The sequence below is a fragment of the Aplidium turbinatum genome, chromosome 4 (genome assembly GCF_918807975.1).
Source record: "Aplidium turbinatum chromosome 4, kaAplTurb1.1, whole genome shotgun sequence".
Lineage (NCBI taxonomy): Eukaryota > Metazoa > Chordata > Ascidiacea > Aplousobranchia > Polyclinidae > Aplidium > Aplidium turbinatum.
In genome coordinates, this window is record NC_137475.1 from 3326487 (window position 1) to 3354192 (window position 27706).

A 27706-nucleotide genomic window follows, 5' to 3' on the forward strand; every position below is an offset into this window, starting at 1 on the left:
GTTTGGGCGACTACTTTTTCAGATAAAAAGAAATCAACCTCTTGTCCTTACGCACCAATAAAACCATGATACGTAACTTTAAAAAAAAAAATTTTTTTTAATCGGGTAGAGGAAAGATTGATGAAAAGTTTGGCAAAAGCAGTGTAGTGCTAAAGCCCCAACTTTTAGCCCAAATCACATTTAAATGTAGTGAAAGATGGAAACATTTTGATGCTTTTTATTTTCCCTGAAGAGGTTCAATACTCTTTTGTGATGTCATAGTCATGTTTGTTCTCCCTTAATCACACCATTGTGCTGTCATAGACATTTTTAAAAGAAGTATGGTTGCACTTATCCATCCAAATTGAACTACTGTAGTTTTCAGGACTTTAAGACTTTAGCACTTTTCTGTTTTTGCCAAACTTTTGCCAAACTTTTCATCAATCTTTCCTCTACCCAATAAAAAAAACTAAAATTAAAGTTACGCATCATGGTTTTATTGGTGCGTAACGACAAGAGGTCAATTCTCGCTCTTTTTTACTCCAGCGTAGTTCCCAAATAAAATAAGTTTTCATCTTTGATGTTTGTTTTGTATCTTTATCCTGCATTGCGGTAGCCTAATATGGGTAAAACTTTATTCTTGTCAGGAAAAGTATTATGAAGCATTTATTCACTATGTGAACACTGAGCAGTGCTGAAAAACTCCACTTTAAAGGGAAATTTTCTTCATTCATGGTTAGTAGTTACTAGCAATAGTTAACATGGGTGGTGGGCATTTGAAAGGAACATTAACCTAAACCTTTTCTGACAAATTCGCTTACTTTTGACAGCTAAAAATATCAGTGATAAGATCTCTTGCATTATGTCACAAATGATCTGCAGGAAGCATCAATGACAAAGTGTCTAAGACCTTACAACACACGAAAAGAATACTTCTGTTTCAACATTTATAAAGCATATACAATTTATACATCGTTGTTAAGCTATCAGTTAAAAAACATGTTTAAACAAGCTATTGGCAATAGCTTGCATTAGTAAATTTAATTACCACAAACAAGGTAATGTGTGTTCTAAATACTGCCATCTTGTTTTTGCCAAAATTTCGTCAACCCAATGAGTGTGTACAAGAATAACCAGTAGGCCTACCGGTATACTAGCATCGTAGGCTACCTTCCATAAAGGGCACTTCCATAAAAGGAAAAAGAAATTAACTCATCTACATTATGTCATGTACCAAATTGCATTAATTAAATGTTTGTCAGGTCTACTGCCACAAACATGCCTGAGAATGAAAAAGAAAGTGAAACAACGTAGGCTATAGGGCAGTGGTTCCCAACCTGGGGTTTGCGGACCCCGTGGGGGTCCGTGATTACCTTGATGAATTTTGGAGAAAAAAAACCCAAAAGCGATCTTTTTACTTTCATTTCTCTGTTTAAATGCAAATATGTCAAGTAGCCTACACCGTACTTTTAAATCGTTCTGTCGAAGTAGGGTCAGATTACGAAGTACTTTTGTATATATCATTTTGAGGTACGTTGGATATCCAGAGGAGAAGTTTTAAAACGATTACAGCAGCTAAAAAATAAGGTATCAACTCTTTTGAAAGCAAAAGGAAGTCCTCATTCAAAATTGCTTGAGAGTAAAAGTTTTCTATACGGCATGGCCTACTTAGCCGATATTTTTGGTCATACAGTAGAATTCGCCTATAACGGCTTCGTTTATAACGTCAATTCGCCTATTACGTCACATTTCGCTCGGTCCCGGCAGAATTCCTATCTTTTACGTACATTGTAGTTCGGCTACAACAGCATCGCCTATAACGTCAATTCGCATGTAACAGCACCCTTTATTGGTCCCCAGACGTCTTTTGTTCGTTTATAACGTCACTTTAAGCCATCACCTTCACCACGAACGGTCAGTTTTTTAATCCAGTTAGCGCTACTGCTTGTAAAAGGTCTTCCCTTTATTTTGCTACGCCGTTCGCAGCAGGGACTTTAATTAACTGAATTAACTTTTTTCCCGCGTGAAAAACTATCACGTGTAAAAAGCAGCTCTACAGCTGACCTTTAAACAACTTAAAGCAACAGTTTTACGTGCAGTACTGTATAAACTAGAAGCCGCAGTGTTACACAGTACAATTGTCGAAAGAGATCTCTGAAGCAAAATGCCAAACAAACGAAGACATTTCCCTCTTTGGAAAAAATATGAAATTGTTAGCCGATTCAACAGCGGTAAGGCTACAAGCGTATCAGAGCTTGCAGAAGAATATGAAATTCCGAGGTCATCATTGCAAACAATCTCTTTCTTCAACACCTCTTTCTTTAATCAAAATACAGTTTTGGAAATAGTTTATTTGAGCAAATGTTTAACCTGATATTTGCCGTAGGATTCATAGCGGCAATGCAATATGACACAGTACAGCCGTTGAGTAGCATAATTATTACAATAGTCAATAGTATGTTAATTGTGTTTCAGGCAAAATTTAAGTAGGGGTCCGCAGAATTAAAAAAATGTCTAAAGGGGGCCGTGGCAACACAAAGGTTGGGAACCACTGCTATAGGGCTATGCAAAAAACATATGCTGCTGCCAAGCACACACACTTTGGAATTTCAGCACACCAATAAAACCATTTTTACTAGTTTAATGTTTTTCAAGAGCACTATAATGAAACCAAGCTGAAAATTGCAAAAAATTTGCAACTTTTCCAGAAAAATATGAAAAAAAAACAAAAAAAACGCGTGTTTTTTTTGGCCCAAGTTTTTTTTGAAAAAAACACGTTTTTTTAAAAAAAAAAACGGTTCGTTTTTTTTGCATTTACAACTCTAATCTGGAGCCAAAAATTGTGTTAGGTTGTGAGGCCATCAACTTATTGAGCCGGCAGTAAGTCATCGCACAAAATACACAGTATATTAACATTAAAATTTTGAAAAATGTGCTAAGTTTCCGGAATCAAACTGAGCAATTCTTTGCAACCATAGAAACCGTATTGCCAACGCAATTCAGCTAATCTTACAACTTTAAAGAAAAAGCAATTTTTGTGGGCCACTTCAATATCTTTTTTAATTCATCAATATTTATTGTAGATTAAAATTGGTCAAGAATTACGGCAAGTGGGAACAAGGTTTGTTCCAGCACAAAACTTTGGATATGTGAACTACACAGACTCTATTCGGCCGATCTGTCTTCCATGCACAGCTGGAGGATGCACGGAAATTGCTTTAAGGAGAAACGGAATACTAACTGGTCGTGATACAGAAGAAGAAAAATGCAACAAAGAAAGTGAGAATGTGTAATATCTCGTTTTAACGGTAGCTTTATTTGAACCAATCCATTTACAGTACGTTTTAAACAAAAGGAACGCAATAGCTGCATAAAGTGTTCATTTTATATGTTTTCACGACAGATGCTATGTTATTTACAAAGAGGGGAAGTGAATAAGACATATTTAAAAATATTAAAACTCTGACAATCCATGCGCATAAAAATAAATGTTCATTTTAAGTAGATATCAAAGAAAAAAGAAGTAAAAGAGACTTCCGCCGAAAACAATTGAAATAAGTTGAGTTCTTGTAGCTTAAGATTTCAAATGCAAATATTCTAGTGATCTAGTCTCTGCATATTAAGCCTACCGTTAATAGGCCCACTCGTGTATTGATCCAAATTTGGTCTGGTACGAAGGTACCCCTACGCTTAATAGGTCCACCCTTTTAATTATCCCAAAATTGTCTGGTCCCGAGGTAGGCTTAATAAGCGGGGAGTACTGTACAAGCAATTTATCCCCAAAGACAAAGAAAGTACTGAGGGTTGCATTCAGAAGTTAGGCTTACTCAGCCTGAGTGGCTTCTTCTTCGTCGTATGAGCTTTCTTCCGGACTATATGTTTGAGCATGAGGTCATCAGCCACTCGGCAGACATCATCCAGGGCCTTCAGTCCAAGCGTTCCATGTGGTGGTTGATGAATTGGGCAGTAGGGTGGCTCGTTTTTGAACTTTTTTTTAAAATTCTCTTGGAGTAGTGGGGAAATGGTGCCAATGAGTAAGAAAACAATCATGACAAAATTTGAGATTTGCAAAAAAATTGTCTTCAGCCTCCTCATGGGGCCCAAAAATCGAAAAATGGGGTCAAAAACGCAATTTTTTTTTAAATATTTTTAGTTTGGGTAGATACAATATTGTTTAGATATATCTAATTAACCTAAGAAAAAAAATTGGCGTCATTTGAACTATTCCTTCAGCTTCCTCACAGCTTCTGAAAATTTTCATTTTGCTGAAAATTTCGCATTTTTGTTTGTGGTTACATAACTACAAACTTCGTCAGTGACGTAAATTCAAATAAAAGGACGTCAGTTTTTCCTACCAAATTAACCCAATTTCATTAAAAAATGACGCAACAGCTCAGGGCAGGTCTATAAAGAGAAATACAATGACATTTTATAGCTGGCAAAATGTCTAACGCAATTATGTATCAGGTAACCACCCACAAAAATGCGAAATTTTAATCAAAATGGAAATTTTCAGAAGCTGTGAGGAAGCTGAAGGAATAGTTCAAATGACGCCAATTTTTTTTCTTAGGTTAATTAGATATATCTAAACAATATTGTATCTACCCACACTAAAAATATTTAAAAAAAAAATTGCGTTTTTGACCCCATTTTTCGATTTTTGGGCCCCATGAGGAGGCTGAAGACAATTTTTTACAAATCTCAAATTTTGTCATGAGCGTTTTCTCACTCATTGGCACCATTTCCCCACTACCCCGAGAGAATTTAAAAAAAAGTTCAAAAACGAGCCACCCTATTGGGCAGTCATGGACGACATGGTCTACTGTCTGGTCTGTGGCACCACACTCGCATCCCGGTGAGGGAGCCAGGCCCCATCTGCACATGTCTGAACGAAAGCGACCGACGCCGGTTCGTAGGCGGTTAAGCCGGACCCACGCAAGTCTTGCGAGGGACATTCCCGGAGGGTGGGAATCGACGTTGGGTAGGAAATCACGGAGTCGGGAGGTGTTGTTTTGTCACTCCGTGTTCCATGTGTAGTTCGTCCAGTGTGCTGCACTAATTTGTTCAGAAGCTGTCGTGCGGCGGACGCAAATGGGCGTCTTGATTTCAGTCGCTGCTGTTCTCCATGTAGTCGCTGGAATGTACTGTGGAGGAGGTGGTCAGGGTCCAGTGCGCGACGAGCAAGGGAAATCATGGCTCCTTTACGGCGAAGCTCAGCAGGTTGGATGCCTGCAAGAATGGGAAGGCATTCCGTTGGAGTGGGACTAGGGCGGTTTAGTAGAGAATTCATTTTAATATAATTTGAGCTTATTTGGGGGTGCACCTCTCCTTGATGGCCGCTTGAAGAAGGGCATCGGCTTGTAGAAAAGAACCACTGCAGTCTGACAACTCCTTTGGTTGAGATGGCAGAGAGGGGAGGCCAGAAGAAGGGTAGCTTTCGCTGACCCTAGAGTCTTCTTTCGATGGGCCGCTGCAATTCTGTCTATCCAGGGTGAGTGGGACGAAAAAAAGGGATGGTTAAGGTGTCCCGCTGCAATCACTCTTCCGGCATCGGGTCGTTTCATATGAGTGAGAGGGTCGGGTAAATATGGGATATTACGCCCTTGGCTGTCTAAACCTTTTCAAAGATGTTCTACGATCGTAATGAACTAGTGAGACCCCCCACTGTAATTAGTCTTCCCTACTGTCAAGGACGGCTGAGAGGAGCGGTTGAAGAGAGGGTCTCGACTGGCTCTTCTTTCTTCTGACCGTAGGAGGAGGTTTGGAAGGAAGTAAAATGTCAGATGACAAAGGAATGTTATGCTTCTATGATGTCTTTGTTTTCGTCATGATCACCCACAGGGCTTTGATGGTGGGTCGTTTTGTGCTCCATATGCTTCTAAAAAGCTCACAAACGTTTTTTAGTTGTGTCATCTCTCGAATACTTTCATTTCTAATTTTATCTTTTAAGTTATTTTACACATCATTCCGACTATTCTCATTTATGTTGCTTCCACCTTGTTTATTAGGGTCGGCCGTTTTTGACTTTTTTTCGAAATTAAAAAATTGCTAGTCATAAAAAGTGGCACATGCATGAAAAAATTACGTGTGCAAAATTTCATCAGTTTGAGGGTGCATCTTCTGTCCCATTCTTCTGCCCATTTCTTGAAAAAAAGGGGAAATTTCACTTTCCGTTTTAACATAATTTTTTTTATAATTTTTCTACTGGCTAGTTAGAAATTGTAAGTGGGATGTACCTATAAATTTCCTATGTAAAGGCATGTTCGAATCTTAAGGTTTACTGTCCCGCATCGACGACCAAAATGCTGAATTTTTATCAATTTGAGATGCTATTTTGTCATTGCTCAATAAACAAACTTGTCGCAAAAGGGCGAGATGGTGTTAACGCTGTACGCTCATTTATGTTCTGTCCACTAACTTTGCCGGATGATACGAACTGACAAACTATAAGACGTAGTTTTGCATTAAAAGCAATAGTAGCCTACGTTTGATCAGTTGCAGCTATAAAACGCAACCTATAATTTACTTCAGAATAAAAGCAATATGATTTGCAGGTTCCGTAAATGGAATGTACTGTACAGTTCCACGTGAATTGTTATCATGATCTTGTTTACACAAATTTGTCATTTACAAACCATTAAACGTTCACTTGATAGGCTACTACAGAACCACATACAAGAGTAAACTTTGTTTGACAGCAATGTAACGATAAAAAAGAACTTGTGTTGACCAAAAAAAAACACGAAATTGTGTCAAAAATACAACAAACAACAAGGTCTTTTAGCCAGTACCCCAGATTATTGCTTAAATTTAGTTCTGGCTGAAGTCTAATGAATCATAAAATCTTGTTTCGACTGGAACCTAGGAATTTTTTTTCCTTGATTGTAATATTGCTTCAATGTAGGCTACCCATCTCTTTCAACGCTGTCCACCACATGTGATGAGCAGTTGTCTGTTGTGTGTGGCAGAGAAAACGTACAAAAAACAACTGTTGTGAAGGAATCTTTGTTTTGATGTGCTCTTTTATCACATTGCTGTCAACACCACGCATCGCTGGGGGTTCTGTAACTGGAATATTTTGCCAGTCTATCATTTCAAAGTAACGTTCGGAATTGAACTGAAATATTGACAGGGTGAATTTTTGCTGACGACTGTTGTGAGATGATAATGTTCATGCATTGAAAATTCTTCTCCATCCTAGTTCCCTTACATACTCTTTGGTATAAGTTAAACATATGATTGCAATCAAAATGTTTTCAGGAAGGGCATAAAACGCATTCCTCTATATTATACTGGAGTATAAACATTTATAATATAGTCCACACGTTCCACCAATACAGTTGACGCGTTAGATGCAACATATAAACGTAGAATTCTATTGGCTGTGTTCAACCATCTTGAGTGGTTCATCATACCTGGACTCTTATATGGCTAGCTGCTTTATAATGGGCCCAGTGAAGCTATCAGGTCTGTTAGTATTGCTATATTTTTTATAAGATGCCTAAGAGGCAATTCGTTACTATGGAGTAAGCATATTAACCATTGAAGTGGCTTTTGGAAATGATCTTCCAGGAGCTTTATCACGACGCCTTTTTGACCTGTGTTTATTGCGGTTCCATCGCATCCAATTGCCATTACATTATCGTAGCTAATTTTATTGGATCCAAGATATTCAAGAATCCCGGTAGCTATTGACACATTAGATCAGTTGACTGCAGTAAAATGACCAATGAAATGATAACTCTTGGTTCCTCAATTGTAAAGTAATGTGCTCTTCAACTGCGAAATGTATTCGAAGTCGCCCAGCAATTTCATTTTGTTTGATGGTTTAATCTTTTCGGCCATCAAAATATATGCTTTGCAAATTTGTGCACATGATAGGCCTACTTTTCATTTCAATTGTAAACCTAATTTTTTTTCTAGCTCTTCTCACTTTGCTTTTATCTATGACTGATTGAGATTCGCTATCCGTTACAACTCCCGCATCTTGTAGAAATGATGAAGCAATAAGTGCTGCAGACCTATCTGAAATACCAGTACGATCGCATGATTCAGCAAATACTACTAAACTGGAGGTAACCTTGCTTTTTCTGGGGTTTTTCGAGGCAAAACTAGGTTGATAATCAAAATCTTCGCAGCGTTCTTCATTGGATGACAAAGTTTCGGAGTTTGAATAAGAAGTTAAAGGTGTTTTAACCAAAGCGCTACTTGTGCCTGCTCCTGGGTCTTCACGTAAAGAACGGAATTGTTCTGATCTTGCGACTCTCTTCGGAAAACGTTTAAAATTAGATTTTGTGGCCGATTTATCATGTTTATCAATCTCCATTATGCGAGTTGTTCTTTGATCAAGAAGGAACTGTTGTTCTGTAACAGGGACACGATTTTCCTGCAGGCAAGTACATTGCAGAAAATTGGAACACTTAGGCTACAACAACCGATATCAAATACTTTTGCTTTGTAGATTCTTTCATTTGGTCCAAAATTTGATGAAATTTAGGCCCACCTCTAGAATTTGACTTCAAAAGGTTATTCTTTTTTTTTGTAACTCTTTATCATAAATATGTACTGATGTTCGTACCTCATTCCTAGCCTATCATCCTGCAAAGTTAATGGACAGAACATAAATGAGCGTACATCGTTAACACCATCTCGCCCTTTTGCGACAAGTTTGTTTATTGAGCAATGACAAAATAGCATCTCAAATTGATGAAAATCCAGCATTTTGGTCGTCGATGCGAGGGCAGTAAACCTTAAGCTTCGAACATGCCTTTACATAGGAAAGTTCTGGGTACATTCCACTTACAATTTCTAACTAGCCAGTAGAAAAATTATAAAAAAATTATGTTAAAGCGGAAAGTGAAATTTCCCTTTTTTTTTTTTAAATTGAAAGTCTGACCCCCCTGCGGGGGCAGAAGATGCACCCCCAAACTGATGAAATTTTGCACACGTAATTTTTTCATGCATGTGCCACTGTTTATGACTAGCCGTTTTTGAATTTCAAAAAAAAGTCAAAAACGGCCCATCCTATTGTTCATATATTCGATCTTCATAGCCATAGCTTCATCTATCAACTTCATAGTTTCATCTTTCAGCTCCAGAGCACATTGTACTTTTTATGCATGTCTTATAAACAACGCTTCTCATTTTCCGGGAAAGTACTCTTCTACACAGCATCCTGAACACTTCCTTAATTTTTTTTCCAATCACCTCTTACTCTTGGTATCATTGAATATTGCACTCATCCTTCCATACTCAAACTATCTCCTAGGTGCACAACCTTTCAATCACTTCCAGTTTTTCCCCATCCAGAATGACTGTCTCTTTGTGTCTTTCGTTTTCCTTCCCTGAACAACGCCCAGACAACCACTTTATCTGGTCCAGATCTTTACCAATTCGAGTACGGATCTGACTACATCTGACCAGAAAAGTGATGATTTTTACCAGATTTGGGCCAAATAAAGTGGCTGTCTAGGCGATTGATTTGACAATCTTTTATTCTTACCCGACCGATAGTCGGACACAATAGGGATTAACACAAGGGCAATACCAAATTAAAGACATCAACCAGACAACATGAGCTACTGGACACTTTTGTTGCAACTACAGTAGCTTAAGCCCAAAGGTACTGTCTCAAACTCCAATAGGCAAAAAATATTTTTATCAAAAGCTGTAGCCTATTAGAAGAGTTTAAGAACTATCACGCATGCAACAAAATGACCTGGTTGATTTGTATCATCACTCGCACCAAACTTTACAAACAGTCAAAAATTGCAAGAACAGGTGCTGCCATTAAAAAAAATTCTTAATTATTTTAAGTTAAATTCAATAACACATGTCATTCAACAAATCAAACATAATTTTATGCTTTGGAAAAAAATGCTTTATATTTATAAGCTAATTTAATATTGTATGACAAAAAAGATTTAAAAGTGATAATGTTATTTTTTATGGCAACACTGCATAAACATATGTTTAGTCACTAAATCGTCATCTTCAAGGGTGTAAACGACAAGAAGCATAAATTTGGGCTTGTTAAAATCGTCATATCATGGTCCATATTTTCAGCCTACTAAAGCATCACTTTTTGCCGAAACCCTTCTAAGTCTTCCCCTTATCCGAAGGGGCAATATTATAACAAATTGTTACGTCACAAAAGCTTATAACCGCGGTGTTTTGCTAAAGCGTATGAAATCATGAATATGTTTCCCAAAACAAAGCGTTTTTTCTTTGCTATTTCAAGCCAAGAACAATTTTCAATTAATCAATTGCTCCGACGAATCATCAGTTCAAAACATTTTTACAGACCTAAGCGGTCACTCATTAACATAGCTATTGATATAGATCAGTGGTTTTCAACCAGGGTTCCGCGGAACCCTGAGGTTCCGCCAGTAAGTCTAGAGGTTCCGCAAGTTTACATTCAAATCCGAGCGTCTGTTTTATTATTATATGGATGCACTCTGCTTGTTGATTGAAAAAGAATACCACTGATCTTGCTAGTCACAAACTGACGAATTTTAAAGGACTTAAAGAAAATATCTTACAGCTTGATTATACTGTTTTAACAAGCTGCAAATTGTTTTTTAGCAGTTTGGCTACAAAACTAGATTAACACTAGAAAACAGGCAAATGAGGGCCAACATGGCAGTCTTTCAAATAACCTATCTTATAGATCTTGTAATGAATGCCGCTCATCGAAAGATACACCTTTGGAGAATCTTCGAATGGCCTGATCCTTAAATTTTACTACTTTTTTGACCACTATCATCTATTCATAGCAAATACATTTTTTCAGAAAAATAAACCGAAATAAGTAAAGTACTGTTACTAAAGCTCGATTTCAATTACAAAAACTCTAAAAGCATTAGCCTTGCAGCGAAACGAAGTTTTGTATCCTCAATACGTTTCCAACTGATATATTCTTACAAAATGAGAAATATTTGAAGACATTATTCACACTAACACGTTTATAAACTTATTACACATAATTATACTTCGTTTAAACTTTTACAAACTTTATCAATAAAACTTAAATTTTTGTTTAACTTTGCAAAATGTGTTGGATTTGGCGTATATGGAATAAGAAGCACAATCATTGACTTGCTTTTAGTAAGATTTTTGATTGACCAAGAAGCAAGTGAACGAAGATTAGCTGTTGCAACTGGATTTGGAGTTAACATGCAGAGACAATCGGGTGATACTCGTGAAGTTACATTTCATCACCAACTGCATCAGACATTACTGAGAATTCGAACTGACGATTAGTAAGTAATTTATGTAATTGCAATCATTGAAAATACTGTACTGTACATCATCGTCGTATCATTATTGCCCAGTTAGCTGTTTATCTGGACAAAGAAATAACTTAGACCATGCACTGATGAGTTTGCTTCATACCTTGCTTGTGGTAGATTATACCCTGTTACGCCATAATGTTATGCTGTAATCAGGGCAACTAAAAATTATTAAAATGCAAGTTTTTGCTTTGGCTTAAGCTCATGAAGCATCTTCTAAATAAATTCTCATGGTTCTCGTATTAAAGGTTAAAGATTTGTCAGGCTAAGTAAAAAAAATCAAAGTTTATCGGTAGATCAATATTTTTGTTTTTCCAACGTTTTGTTTAATATTTTTAGGAACAAAATAATCAAGCGATCATACGTGATAACTCGAGCAATCAAGCGTCAATCACTTTGGTTTTCTTTCTGCTTGGTTTAAAAGTGATAAAATGTCCAAGCACTGGTTAGCTTGATACGATAATAGTTTAGGTTTATTTAGAAGAAGTTTTAATTTTACCTTTAGGTTGAAATTTTTAAAATTTAAACTCAAAGTTAAAATTTTTTTGTTAAAAAGTTTTTTTTTTAGTTATAACTATAACTAGATCTAACTGTAGTTATAACTATTGCATGTCTATATTATTGCAGCTTATTGCATATTTATATTAAGCTTAATTTGATCGTGTTAATATGCAACTTTAAATTGTAAAAAAATGCAAAGCATGTATTTCTAGTGTGTCTGATTTCAGTTGTGCAACGTTCACCAACGAGCATATCCCTTGGACGCATGGAACAATAATTCCTTACACTGAAACAATGTTATGCACTACGAGTGGAATTGAGGGTCAGCTTAATGGACCTTGTCAAGGCGATTCTGGTGGTCCACTTGTACGAAAGGTAATCAGCATCATGTACCGTCCGCGTAGGCTATTTAGTATTTTTATAATCTGTAGGTAGTTGCAGCAGATGTGGTGTTTTGACCTATAGAATACTACCAAAACTTCTTCAAGAAAATCACAATCAATTGATTGCAAATTTTTGGAAAAGGGAACACCTCTAATGAAAAAAAATATTGTTGAAGAAAATTATATTTTGGACTGAAAAAATAGAGAATTTCATCAGGATTGTGAATATATGGAAGTTTCTCCACAATTCCAATTCTTTCCCTGTTAAATTTTAGAATTAGTGGAGCTACCACGCGACCCAAAAGTCTAAAATATACCAGAACGATGATATGAGGTTCTGAAAATATACTAATAGTAGCAACAGAAAAGCGCTTTCTGGCTTTACATATTTTTGGTATTTGTAGCTGTTGCTTTGGTCATGCTTCAGCAGCTGCAAATTTCCTGTATCGTAGTATTTCAAAGGCAGTAGTAAACAGTAACAATAGCCCAGCTCAAAATGCACGATTGGCCTTGTATTTGCAAACCATAACTTTACTGTAAATGCGTTTTATTCAAAATGACATTTTTTGCAGCAAATGTTAATTCATTTGTTTATTTCTTATCCAAATTGTCTAAAAATTGGAATGCATGCTAGTACAATGGTACTGCATCAAACTATAAAAGCGTTTTTTTTTAGTTTTTATTTTTTGACTATTTTATTGAAAAAAATGTCTATAAATATTTTCGCACACAAGCAACTTCCAAAAAAAATTTTTTTTGGAAAGTGACATTTTATAGAAAAAGCTCTCATGGGTATTTGCATATAAGGTAGATCTAGCACTTCATAACATTTCTTGTTGCTATATGGTGCTGGCAGTGAGAAACAGTATTTTGTATTAGCATGTCAAAAAATAATTATTGATAAATTGTCTGTGTTTGAAGGAAGCTTATTGCATCAAATTAAACTTTTATTTCATGCGACTTGCATATTCAGACGCGTCTTTTCATGAATTTGTCAGAAATGTATGGTATGTGGGGTTTCCCACAATAGTGAGCTTATCTGAGGCAAGCTTCTCAGCCATTAGCAAATATTGAGATTTCATTAGAGGTGTCCCCTTGTTCCAAATAAGAAAAAGGTAATGCCTTGAGTGTTGGTAAATGGATATCACCGTGATGACTAGGCAATTATAAACCAAACAAACTTTTTTTGGTCAGACTCTTCACTGCAGTGAAATCAGTAGCGTGTCCATGCTTGCTGTAAACCAGGGCTTCCCAAACTTTTTTGCACGCGACCCCTTTTAATCTTCTAAAATTTTCCGCGACCCTTTACGATTAACAGGATAAACAATGCGAAATATACGTTTGTGATATTTATTGAAAGGTTTATTTTAAACGAAAACTAAAAACAAGCTATCCGTAATCGAAGCCTACTACTTTTCTATTTGCCGCCTGCTCGAAACAAAACCAAACATTGAACGTAAGCTACTGTATTTATTCAGTGTGATGGGTGCGCGCACGGCTCTCTGCAACAAAGTAAATCTAGCCGTCGCTGGATGTTTGTCAATAGGCAGTTTCAATGTTCCTTACGCTGAAACGGAATTTTATCAACGTTGAAAACACTGACATGCACATATACGTGGAGATTAACGGCAGGATTGCGGTTACTGCCAAGCCATATAGCCTAATGGTAAATATTCCGCTCTAACGTTTGGCTAAACCAAAAAGTGTGGAAACTTTTTTCCAGAAAATTCAAGCCACAACCAGTGTTTTTTTAAGGTGTTTTGGGGGACCGAAACGGTCCTCCAAATTTCTACAGCGGTTTCCCAAAATTTGGACTTGCAATTACAGTAGAAAAGTAATGGTTGTTTCTCGCTATGTCGCAAATATGGCTATTTTTTGGTATTTAAATGAAACACTTGCGATCTCTTAAAACTATTTAGCGGTCACCCAAACCAAACTTTAAAAAAAAACTGGCCACAAGTTAGAGTCAAAAAATAGATTTGCAAATTTTTCCGGAGATGTGAAAGAAAGGTGCTCGCAATGGCGTAGCCAGGAATTTTGAAAAGGGGAGTTTTGACGGCGTGTTTGGCTTATGGCAACAAATTTTTGAAAAATTACTTTGAATTTGGTGCATTCTGAGAGAATTTTCAACAAAAATGTGGGTATGAATATTCCTGGAAAATGGTTCTGTCCGGTGGCATAGCAAAAAGATAAGATCATGTTTTCTTCGGCATTTTTCGGAACTAAAGCTACAAGTCTCTATGTTTTCTTGTTGCTAATTCCTAACTGAGATATTTGAATGTTTGGTAATAGCAAAACTCGCTCTTGTAGTTTCATTTAAAATTATGCAAACTTTGTTTTAGAGACATAAAGAGACTGAAAGCATCATTCTCAATGTCATGACGTCACACGCGTGACAACCCAACCCCCCTTGGCCACGCCACTGGGTGCTCGGTACTTTGTTTTTGCATTGCAAATGGGTTTTGGATCCAATCTAAATTGGTAATGTCCAATACAAGAAGAAAATACTATTTAAACTCTTGCAACAGTCATGACAAGTGTCGATAACCAGAGGTTTAATAACGCTTGTTAGCCTTGTTATTCCACGCCATTGTTAGCCAAAAACTTTTCAGTAGGCCTAAATGTGAATATTTCAAATGAATCATTTTCAATCTTTTGTTTCTAGATGTTTTTGATGAACGCTCCAACTTTAGATTTCAATTTAAAAATATAGATTTTTTCTCCTTGGAAGGACAAATTAAATTCGTACCCCTTTTTCAAGCAAAGCTGACAAACAGCATAATTTGAAAAGCCTTTCCATAAACGTCTTTACAAAAACGGCGGACAAAGTCTAAACTTTTTTCCGTTGGAAAAATCACGAATTCATTTTTTAACACTAGGCTACTAACTTTTTAAAGCCATGCCTTTGGTTTTGAAATCCATGTTTACAATGCAGCAAAGAGGGTTTTAAACTCCTGTTCTATATTTCACTAAATAAATTTACAAAATAGACTACGGGTAGCCTATTGAGTGCACGACTTTAATAACTTTCACAGCATCTTGCACATAAGTGTTAATATGCAGTGCTTTGTTTAAAATTTATATACTTTCTGCGACCCCCGAAGTTCGTTACGCGACCCCTCAAGGGGTGACCCCCACTTTGGGAAGCCCTGTTTTGTAAACATTCTCGCTTAAACAAACCTTGTGCAATTTTATAGCTTTGAATAAATAAATAAACTTGCAATTTTTTCCTTCACAGCTTTCCTCAGCAATTTCTTTTGTTTGAGAACAATTATGTCACTTGCTTCCATGGGAGGTGTGCCCTTAACAGACATTGAATAAACTTTTTTTTATCAAGTTTTTAATAAAATCAATTAATTAGCCAACTAACAACACTTTGAGATATTGCACGACTGTGACAACTCTGGCAAAATTTCAGTTATCTGGTGTATCAAAGGCCGCTTTGGCCATGATTGTGTTTAACTCACCTCTTTCACAAAGCATACACTGCGCTTGCGTAACTAGTTCGAAACTAACTAGCCTAACTATTGCGTAATTGTAATTAGTTACAATTTAAAAAGTAAATGTCATGAAGTTTATGTCCTTTTTAGGATATTACCAGTCTACGGTTTCGGTTACGGCTGGTAACTTACCTGATTAAATCAATATAGAAAAAAATGAAATGCTGAAGCGAACTGCTTAAGCTGTCATTTCGAGGCAAATTGAGGACAAACAAGCAATGCTTGTTAGCGCAATCATCACTACGTCGTCTGTTATAAAATCTATTTCACGCATGGTAGAAGTTGGCTAGAAACAGCTAAAATTTCACTTTATCTTGAACTTATAAAATACAACGTTTACTTTCAAATTATGCACCAGCTGATCCGCCTTGGGATTTTGGGACAACTTAAGAAAAACAAGCGCATTGCATTACTGTACTTTAAGTAATTAAAACAAATCTAATGGAGTTGTATCTGCTTTCACCCCTAACCTGAGGAACAACAGGTTAAACGCCACACCAAATCAAAAGCGCGGTTAAAATATTAAACCTTTTCACTTTTGTGCTTTAAAAATAGCGCCATTGTAACAACTACGAACGTGCTTCCCAGGTTTATCAACCAAATCAAATACCAAATGATCAATGCACAAGCCATCAAGCATGTGTTATGTACACAGTTTTATGGTGACGCTCATAAAATTTCACGATTTAATTTAAAACATAGCCAAGCCTGCAGCATAACCGAGTGGTGAGAGCCACGGTTCGACGTTCCTAAGGGCACCGGTTCAACACCGTTCACAAGCATGTTGCTGTGTCTTTGGCGATACACTTGAAGACATACCGTCGGTCGATTGCGGAGTGGCGCTTCTTCGACTATAGCCCTTGATTTCTTACTATAATGAACAATAAGCTATTCTAGAAAGGTATGCCTACGACCCTTCTCAGGGCTATGGCCTACTGAACTGAATGTGAAACAAAATTATGTAATGTTTATTACGTTGCATAGCGTTATTGATGTTATTGTAAATTGACAATGAAATTAAAAAGGTTTGAAAGATTTCTAATTATACTTTTAGGTGGTAACAGGACAAAATGCGGACGAAAGAAGTTGTTGGGTGCAAATAGGGATTGTAAGTTGGGGTTTTGGATGTGGGCAAGAGGTTAGAGTCCAAGGAATGCGTCAGCAAGTGCCAGATTACTTTACAAATGTCGGATCGCATCTGGCGTGGATCAAACACATTACGGAAAATAATTAACAGTTTATACGCCAAGTAACAATGCTTAGAAATTTACTCTAAAAGATCAATATCAAATAGAAGCTGATCCTTTTCACCAGGCTCTGGAACCGTTTTGGAATTTAAATCATTTTAAAACTACGAATTTACAAAAGGGAATGCTTGGAAAAGCACTGAAGCACTAAAGTGCACTGATGCGTTATATTTCAATATATTACACTGAAAAAACTTCGCTTAGAAATTTCTATTGAAAATTAATAAGATTTCTTTTTATTTCAAATTAATTTTTCAATAGAAATTTCTCAGCGAAGCTTTTTCAGTGTATATTGAAATATAACGCATCAGTGCACTTTAGAACTTTTAGTGTAGTTTCATGTGCAGATTTTATTCATTTTTGACCCAATGCAAGCAATGAATCAGCGTGATTTGATTTTTCATGAACTTGTGCAAAAATCTAAAACAAAGGCTCTACAGCATTATCAGTTTATTTTGCTTGTATCTTTACTCCCTGATTGGGTACAAAGTTGTGAAATTTACAAGTAGAATGTTGTGAAATTAAAATTATAATTGAATTAAAGTACGTCGCCTTAATACGATTGCATATAAAAAGTGGAAACTTTATGAAGACTGTTGTTGAAGACTGTTGTTGAAGACTGTTGGCTTTGATCTTGGAGGAGAGAGTTGTATCCGTTAAGAAGAACAACATTACAGAAACATTCAATAAAATAATGTAACAATGCAATAGATTGAGTGTCGCTATTCGCAGCATGATGGTTTCTTACTTCACAATGTAGATATTAACGACCTGTTTTAGCCTGATATTAAAATCTACAGTATGAAGCAATGTAAAAATATTTACCCATGGCCACATGGAGATGTGGTCTGATTTGTCACATTTTGCAGATTGTGATTACGGCTACTGGAAGTGTTTGACTGACATTTTCTGCAATGTTTTTACTCTTTGCTGTCTCCTAATGGTATAAATGCTTTTTGTTGCCTTGGGGAAGCAATAGCAAATGAGAAAAAGTAAGCTGGAAAACGCTAAATCAGACGGTAATTAAAAATAAACAGTCTGATTAAAATCTTCAAAATCAATTTTTCTTTGTTTTTCAACATATGAGTATGTTGAAGTATGTTGAAGAAGATATAATTTTTAGAAAAATTCATTTAACCCTATTTCCTGTGGGGGGGGGGGGGGTCGGTAGGGACTTGGTACTTTTCAAAGCAATATCATTAAAGAACTACGCGATCCACAGCTTTAAAATTTCTTGACTTTTCCTAAAAATTATTCAAGTATTTATTCCACTTTAAATGACGTTACTATTGTCTATAGTTTTAGAGATATGGCATGATTTTCATAACATATACTCTGATATTTTAGCTAGCTACTAGCTAGCCCTTTTGTTTTCAAATTATACGGATTAATAGAATTACTGAGCGCCGCCGTGCGTGGAACTGCGACGCAGATATCTCATGAGTTGGCTTTGTTGTAAAGCATTCAACCGTAATGATTCCGCCTTTTGTTTGCAAACTCGAGTTTTGAGTTGCTTTGATTAATCTTTTAATTACATCTGAGTTGCTTTGAAATTATCAGAGAGCATCCGATAAGCTGTACTGAAAAAAATGTAATTTTACGTTGTTTTCTATGGAGAATATATTTTGTTTCTAACTTATAACAAGAAGCAGTAGGAAAATTCTTGCCAAAACTCTGTTTATCTCATAAAACAAACAGACTGATGTGGTAAGTTTCTTGATTTCTTGTCGGAAAGCAAGGAGTGCGTTCTTGACCCGCCAATAAACTTTTCCATGTACCTGTACACTTATATTCACATGAATATTTATGAATGTTGTGAAAATGTTTTATGAAAACGAGAGATTGACGGATACTGAAAAGAACTTGACACAGACTATCTAAACTGCTTGGCTTTTGTGGAAAAACACGCGTAGCTAAATTACTGTGCATTGACAAGCATTGTGCATAATTATTGTATCATCACTGAATCTTTACCTAAATGGTAATTTTGCAGTTGCTTGAGAGATTACAAAATTATTTTTTCAATACGAGGATTGAAAAGTTTTGATATATCTCAACAGAAACACTATTAGGACCAGCTCAATAATTTCAAACTTTTCATTCAAATGTTGGTCTTCAAAAGCTTATTTTCACAAAACGGTGTAGACCTACATCTTTTTCTCAATAAATTTAGACGTTTGTGTCATTTGGAGCAAAGTTGTTTGTTGGGTTGAAAGAATCTGAAATCAATGCCTCGTCTGTGTAACGTATCGTAACGTAATCTATCAGTCAGCGCTTTTGTGCCTTTTTGTTTTCGAAATCATTTCCGTGACAAAAGATTGGCTTTTGTAATAACGCCATCAACCATAGAGTTGTATTCTCTGACTGCATCTCAAACGCTATGCCATACTCAGCAATTTTTCTAAAGCATTGTTACACAAAATGCATATCTGACAAAAGAAGGGAAATATGTTGAATTGAATTATATTTTATACGGATCGTTTTCCTTGTCCTTGAAAAAAAGAAAGAACGATTTTTATCGTTTGGCATAAAAATATGTATATTGAGGTTCACCTTGGTTTGCATAATGAAAATCAACCCAAAGAATTGCTTGAAGTGATTTTCGCAGCTATTTGATCCTTCGCGATGATATCAGTTATAGTTTCTATCAGATGAAACCTGTTCAAACCATTTTTAACTATGGTTCATTCAAGAATATAATACTTTGTAAATATAGCTTACTTCATTTTTGCGTTTTTACTTCGATTTTTTCACAAGCAAGACTTTACACAAAACAAGTTATTTGCAACGTGAGTGGATTGACCATAGTAGCCTAAATGCACCAAAAAGCTGTGGCCAAAACTTGATTACTTTTTATCAAAATGTTTGCACATTGGAAACAGCAATCACTTTGTTTCAAATCAGCAAATCACTTTTTGTCATTGGTTCAACGTCTGCAGACGTCTAATCTAATATACGACACAATTGGTTTTCTGGGTCTTCGGTTCGGAAAAACATCATTATGATATATTGTGACGTGGTCTATCAGCCAGCAGTAGTTTATGCGTCTTTTGTTTTTGGATGTGTGTCAATTACAAAAGATGGCTTTTGCAGTAACGCCATCAACCGCAAACTGCATCTAAAATGCTATTTCAAAATTTGAACAGAAAGAAATCTTCTAATGCGTAATAAATAACTTGACGCAAAATGCATGTCCAACAAATCAGAAAAAAAATGTAGAAAACGTTATTTTGCAAATCTAGTTAACAACATGAAAAAAACACTTCAATCACTTTGACACAAACGTGCATTTTTAAAATATCAATAACCTTCAATTTTGCCCAAGGAAAAAGTCTACACTTTAGTGATTCAAAAGTGGGAAGAACTAACTGGAAAAGGTGATCTGGTACTATGACACTTCCTCACTTTAGTGATTTTTTGTTTTTTACGACAATAGCACTCGGCCTAAAAAAGATTTTTTTTCTATTTTTCGTATCGTTATGCCACGACTTTGAGTTTATCACGCAGAACGGGAGTTCCATTTGGCAAACGACCTGTTCTATAGCCTACCAACACGATTTGACTAAACGATTATTATCACTACATTTTGTCACAACTGTTTGCAAAATTGTTTCATTCAAAGTGATCATTGTTGGTAAATATTGAAACATTTCACTTTGGAATGCATCGTGACATAGTTTATCAGTAAGGAGTTTTAGACGCTCTTTGTTTTTGGAGTGCATGATGGCCTAAAATGGAACAAACTCCTATCGAAGCAATTCACTACCTTTGGATAGGTTGTTGTTCAAATACCACGTGACACCATAGGCTACCTTACTTTTCTGTATTCAACCGCTACCCAGACAGCAAATCAGACACTTTTTACATCGATTCAACGTCTTTAGACGTTGAAATAATGTTAAAAACGAATAAATTGCTTCCTGAGATGTGCTGTGAAATACAAAGTGTTTCTTGATCCTGCATAACCAAATTTGACAGTGTGAATGTGAAAAAAAATTTGCTTGATTTAGTTCCAATATCAAGTAATGACAGTACGTTTGAAACAGTGTAGACTATAAACATGTGGCTCAAAAAAGAACTTGAAATAGTTTTTTTGTGGTGATTTTGTCTCATTCTCTGCAAATGTTGAAACAAAGCAAAATTTTTTTACAATGCCTCCGGCAAAACAACAAGCAAACGCGAGTCGGACGCCAATTACGATTTCATTGAAGCGTGGACGACGTCTCCGCGTAAGAGATTAAAATCTACACAATGGAATTAACCAGTCACACTCAATTATAAGTTAATTACGAAGCAATTTCTCAAGTCAAATAAAAAAATATGACCAACCATCAAATTATTTGATTTTTCAAGTTGCGATGTTGAACAAATTGCAAAAGAGTTTATATGTTATGTTGTCAGATAAATTATCTACACCATGTGAAAATTTGATTGATCTATCTTGCGTAGTTTTTGAGTTACACGAGCTCAAAGTGATAGTGTCGAACCGACCCCCCCGTCCGCAAGTCAACTGGCCAAAATACGTCACAGGAAAAAGTGTTAAACATTCGCCCAAAGTAAGCAAAATCTGGAAATTTCTTCACAATGTGACAAATCAGGCCATATCTTTAGGTAGCTATGAACTATTTAAAATTTTGCTGAGTTGAGATTACTGTAGGTATAATTGCATCTAAAAAGACTAAAAGAATGCGGTAACTAACAAGATTATAACTCAAATTTATTTTTTCAATAGTTGATTTTTGAATAACAAAATGTATCAGAAAACCTAAAAAGTCAAACGTTGGCTGAAATTAGAGCTGTAAATTGGGTTAAGAAAAAAACTCAGAAACAATCAAATGATTATGCAATAGTTGCCGCTTTACCTTTTGGAAATGCACCAAAAGATTATTCAAATACATTTCCCTCACTACTGAAAAACTTTGTGAAAATTTTGTACCCACTTTGGAAAATTAGATGGGTTAATTAAACTTTGTCGGTGTACAGTCGCGGAAACACTACAGGACCAGTGTAAGTGAATAAATGACACTATCATGAGCTTCCAATGCGAATCAAGAACACTTTGCACATGCCAGAATACAAACTGATATGTACATTAGGGTGGGGTGAAAAAGTACTAATTTTGGATTTGAGCATTCTCTCGCAGATATTTCTTGTGGAGGTTTGAGAAAACATCACACAAAAAATTTCAGCGATTTTTGACAACAGGAACCTACCCACTTTTTGAGTTGAAATTTCATAATATTTCAAAAAATCTCTAAAATTTCAAAGTTTTTTTCGCAGTATTTAAAGTTGATATAATATTGTAATATTTCTTTTATACCTAAAACTATTAGTTTACTTTTGTGTTTTTCCCAATATGGGGCCAATAGATGCAAATTAAAGTAGGGAAATGAATCACAAAAAGTGTAAAAATCTTGGATTTTTTCTAAAAATTTACCAAAGTCAAAAGTTACAGTATCTAGTTTTGTATAGGCCAATAATTCCCGCAGTCAATAGTTTCTGCGTCGAATAGTCTGGTTAGTTTCTGCGTCGTTTACCCTTTCGTGATTGTCTGACAATTTGATAGAGACGGTCTTCTTCTTTCGTTTGAGACTAGATCAACTTTCAGGGCATGTGGTGGAGAGCCAGGTGAGTGTAGCTTCGTCCAGCGTTGCTATGCCATGCGTTCCATTTGGTGCCTTGTAGATGGGACATTCGAGAACGACATGGTCAGCAGTTTGTTCCTTTTGCACAGTGACTGTAAATGGTATGTGAGTGACCTGTCAAGTGTAACCCCAATGTATGTTGGTTCTGGGCAGGGCGGCAGAATTTTGCCGTTAACGGTCATTTTCAGGTCACGTTTTGCCTATATGTTGTTGAGATGGAAGGCTGCCGTCACAGCTTTACTTTCGCTGAGTTTCAGTTTCTATTGATGAAGGTATCCAGATATGGTCGTCATGTCTTGGCTCAACGTCGTTTGTAATGATTGCCAGTCTTTCGCAGAGTACAAGATGGCCAAGTCATCAGCATATGCATATTTGTCAGATGTTGTTGATGGTAGGTCGTGCGTATAGACGTTGAAAAGGAGGGGAGCCAAGACTGATCCCTGTGGGACACCGTTTTTGAGTCGCCACAGTCTACTTGGTTTTCCGCTGCCGGTGGTAAGGGTAAAACTCCTGTTGTGGATGAGTTCCATGATCATTTTGACCATGTGCCTGTCAGGGAGTAGGCGGAGTAGCTTGTAGACTAGGCCACGGTGCCAAACAGTGTCATAGGCTGCTGTTAGGTCGATAAAAACAGCCCCCGCTTTCTTTTATGCCGAGAAATTCTCCTCAATATCCTGAGTTAGTAGTGTGACTTGGTCTACAGTTGACCTTCCGTGTCGGAAACCAGCTTGTTCTTTGGGAAGCAGTGGGTCGATTATTGGTTCGACACGGGCGTAGATCAGTCTCTCAAGGATCTTGAAAGGGATGCAGAGCTAGGAGATGGGGCGATAGCTCTTTGCATCGTCTAGTGGTTTGTTTGGCTTAGAGATTGCGACGACCAGAGATCTTCTCCATACTTTAGGAATCTTGAGGCGGCGCAGGCAGGACGACAGGAAATCGCATAACCAGGACTTTAGAACATAACCAGCTTGCATGATAAGCTCTGGACATATCCTATCTGGACCAGGGGCCTTACCAGGTTTTAGGTGCTTGAGGGCAGCATTGAATTCGCTCCGTGAGAAGGAGCTAGAAATGCTCTCCTGGTTGGGTGTGTTGATCTTCCAAAGCTTTGTCACTTCTTTGGTAACAAACCGATTGGAGGTACGGTCACACGGCTTATATCTCCCATTTTTTATTACCTGCGATGCGATCTTATTAGCAGGAATGGGACATTGTCGGGGTGATTGTCTTGATCGTCCCGTAAGGTTAGGCTATTGAGTGTGCTCCACGCTGTACGGCTTGAGTGCGAGAGATTGGATGGTCTCTGTCCAGCGTTCTTTTCTTTTTGCATCGAGTCTTTCCAGAAGAGCCTTGGCGGCTGAGGGTGTTGTTTGACCATCTGAAGAGCTAACAAAGGATTGGTAGAGGCGCTCGCACTCTGCATCCCAGCACGGAGTGTAGTTACTTCTACGACCGCAGCACACTCTGAAAATGTGATAATGGCAATGCTTGCTGATGACTCCAGAGAAGTTCGAGAAAATGCAGTCATGGCTATATTGAAAATTCGCAATGAGGCAAATATTGGTGATAGATCCGTTCGGAAGTTTGTTGTTCCAACGATAAATTATGAGGCCAACCATTATTCCGACATCACCGTATTTTTATGTTATCAACCTATCTTCACAACCACAATTACATCTGATGACATCATCTCGTACCGTGAAAGCAAAATAGAAGTGAAAAGCTATCCAAACCACTCGCAATCAGTAGAAAGAATTGTGAAATTGGTGACTGATGCATCGTACAAAGTGTGTGGGTTTGATAGAAGACATGGATTCATCCGTGCTGGTATAGCTTCCAGGAATCTGATTCCTGTTGCAGACACAAAGGCGCACTACAGCCAAGCACATTTGTAGTTACTGTTAACACTAAAATCAAGTACTAGTATATTTGTGTTACAATTGAATTAGTGACTGTTGAATCCAGTTGATTTTGCATGTCTATCATTTTATATTCCCAAAACTGATTTTAAAATGCAATGGTAGGCAATTCGATTTTTGGAAAAAATTGCATGTTTTTGCAAAAAAATTAAAGCAATCGAATCTCAAAACCTAAAACAAACTTGTATTAGAAGCTAGTCCAAGTCAGTATTAGTGCAATGCGAAATAGTATATTGAAGATCTAGCCAAAAAAAGTGTCTTTAAAGTTCTATTTTCATAAGCATGTTTCGCATATTTTTCGAAAAAGGCAGAATTTTCAACCCAAAAAGTGGGTAGGTTCCCAAGGTCAAAATTTCCTCAAATTCGGTTTCTGGTCGTTTTATGTTGTTCCACAAGAAATATCAACGAGACAAAGCAAAATTTTTGGTTCACCTCACCCTAAATTGTACATAGGCCTTAAAGCAACCTATACTACGGCATTTTTATTAATGTAAAAAAATAAAATAAAAACAACTTTAAAAAATTAACATTGTATTAGGCCTGTTATCATTTTCAAAATGTTTATAAAGCTTTCGAAACACTTTTTCTATTTTAGAGCAGCCAATTAGCGAATAATTACTACAAATCAAGAAACACAGTTTTTTATATTATACAGGGCCATGTTAACCGCCTTCCGTTTCCTTAGGCGGGATAAGGAGCACAGCTTATTAGGGGAAGAAGCTTGATAACACAGGTTAACAAAAAACTTTTTTTTATAAAGCAACGACATTTAAGATTTTAGGGTATTTCCAGGCCCCGGATTCCGAAAATGCACTTGTTTTTTTGCAGTGGCTCTAGTTTTTGAGATACAGCAAATTAATTTTTTTGCAATTTTGCGCCCCTATAAATTTAACGTCGTGTCGTTTATTACATAGACAAAACTGAAAGTAATCCCAGGCACATTTCTGAGTTGTATACACGCTATTTGGAACCAATTAGGCTACGCTGATTACAACCCAAACAAACAGCTATATAACGTTTACTGGCCTAGTAACAATCAAAATACTATATGAAGCAAGCCTGAATATAAAACAAGGGTTCCCAACCTGAGGGCCATGGCCCCTTAGTGGGCCATGAGCCTTTTTCAAGGGGGCCATGGAAAAATTTGAAAAATAATAATTTTTTTAATTTAGCATCTCTCAGTCCACTCCAACACTATATAACAAAAGAAATAAATTAAAATTCAATAAAAACACTAGTAGTCTACATTTTCCCCAAATCTTTATGAAATGGTTTTTAATTCTCGGTTGTTTCAAAAATAATCATATAAGATGACGTTTCTTAATATTTCAAAAGGTAGAAAAACAATAGGGGGCAATTGATTTTTAAAATTTTTCAAAGGGGCCACAGTGTAAAAAAGGTTGGGAACTCCTGATATAAAAGATGTAGAATATATAACTTGCGTTTTGCGTTATTATATTTGTTGACTTCAACAGTATCAGACTTACTAAGTACAAAACAAAATGTTTTGCCTAACAAACTAGACAAATAAGCAACACTAAGCTATCGATGAACAAACCCAACTCTATATTATGGTAGCCTATTGAGCAACACCCCATCATGGTACGAAAGCCATTTATATAATTACACAGAATGCAAAGTGATGTTATTCAGTAAAGTAGCTGCTTAGAATGTTATTCTTGTTACGGAAAAACGTACTCTTGGCCAGTAGTCAAGAATGCCATGTTGATCGAGATGAGAAGTCAACAGTGGCCGAATGGTTATCGGCAGCAGTGGCCGAGTGGTTAGCGCGTTGAGCTCGCAGTCGAGAACCTGCATGTTCGACTCCAGCCACCCGCACTTGCTGTTGTTTCTCTAGGCAAGCAACTTTACGATAATCGCCTCTACCCAGTGATCGATTTCGAGTAATGGGTAGTACCAAATTTAAGTCATAAGTAGAGTAGACAACCGAAAACAGACATTGCAGTCGGCTGCAGCGTGGGTCAGGTGTACGTCGGAAGGCGTACACTGATGCATAGCGCTCAAGTCTGCTTTTCCGCAATGCAGGATAAAGATATGAAAAACAAACAAACAAACTCCAACTGCCACTTTTGATCACTAAATCTCTAACGACAATAGGTGGTAGAAATGGTTTTGTAAAAAAAGCTTGACCTTGCTCCAAAACATTACTGAAGGTATTGAGGTTACTCTCGGTCATGCCCGTTTTACTGTTGTTTCAAGCAAATCACCACTTAAATAAAAAGGGCAAAGAAAATACAGAAATGGCAACGTCCACGCAATGGCCGCCTTGCCCACTCCATGTAAACATGATGTTCCAACTTCTTTTGTGACGACTTCATTCGAACATGTTCACCGTACAGAAGTATCAATTGTCATGGCGATTCCACGCCTCTCTTTGCGCCATGGCACTTCTTCTTAGCCTTGAGCCCAGAAATGGGTTTGAGTGCAATGTTTGCATACATTAGGAGGAACCCATGCCTACCGATTCCGAGGCGGACGCACTAACCACTAAGCCACTAAGCCACTGAGCCGGTATTAAGCTTGGTAACCTCTTTTAATGAAATACTTCAGACTGAAGCGCTTTTCCTTTGTCATAAGCTTATATTTCTCACAGTTGCAGTAAAATATATCTGGATTATTGGGACAGCATCCTGCTTGTCAAAGGCAAGTAAAAGAAGTAACAACTTCTCACTCAAATAGCCTACAGTAGTTAACTAATAATAAAATTGAAAAATTTTCCTTTGAATCGAGATAGGTGATAAAGTGAAAATTGTATAAGTGAAGGTAACGTTTTGAAAGTTCCAAGCAACCAAAAAGGCTGCACTACACTATGCAATACTAACTTTCAATAAATAAATCACTGAAATCCTTCTGCGGTTGTGAATTAAAATTTTTGGAAATTGTAAGCTAACTTAATTTTAACCCAAAACTTCTACCCAAATCCAATTTTAATTTGATGTATTTGGTTACACACAAAGTGTGCATCTAGGTAAAAAAATATTGCTTCTAAAAAGTTATCAAAACAAGATTGCATTTGTCAAATATTTCTGGAGGGCAAGTTCCCTACACTTAGCTTCTGCTTCAATGTGTTGGACACGAAGTTTTTGTTTGTTCATTTATGCTACAAATTTTACTTTGTAAAAACTCTGATCCTTCCCCCACTTTTTTCTAGATCCACTACTGCATTGTAGGCATAGCATATTAACTATGAGTGCTCTAATAGGCCAATTTTAATAAAGTC

General features: G+C 36.7%; 1 protein-coding gene across 1 annotated transcript in view; it reads left to right on the forward strand.

Annotated features, from left to right (window-relative positions):
• Positions 1 to 17535, forward strand: part of LOC145768379 (transmembrane protease serine 9-like) — a 46923-nt gene extending 29388 nt beyond the window's left edge. The window contains exons 9-12 of the mRNA XM_082579863.1: positions 3063 to 3258; positions 11087 to 11240; positions 11999 to 12146; positions 16709 to 17535. Coding sequence (XP_082435989.1) covers positions 3063 to 3258; positions 11087 to 11240; positions 11999 to 12146; positions 16709 to 16888 — 678 coding nt within the window. The 3' untranslated portion in view covers positions 16889 to 17535. The remainder of the gene's footprint in view (positions 1 to 3062; positions 3259 to 11086; positions 11241 to 11998; positions 12147 to 16708) is intronic.
• Positions 17536 to 27706: the final 10171 nt, after the last annotated feature.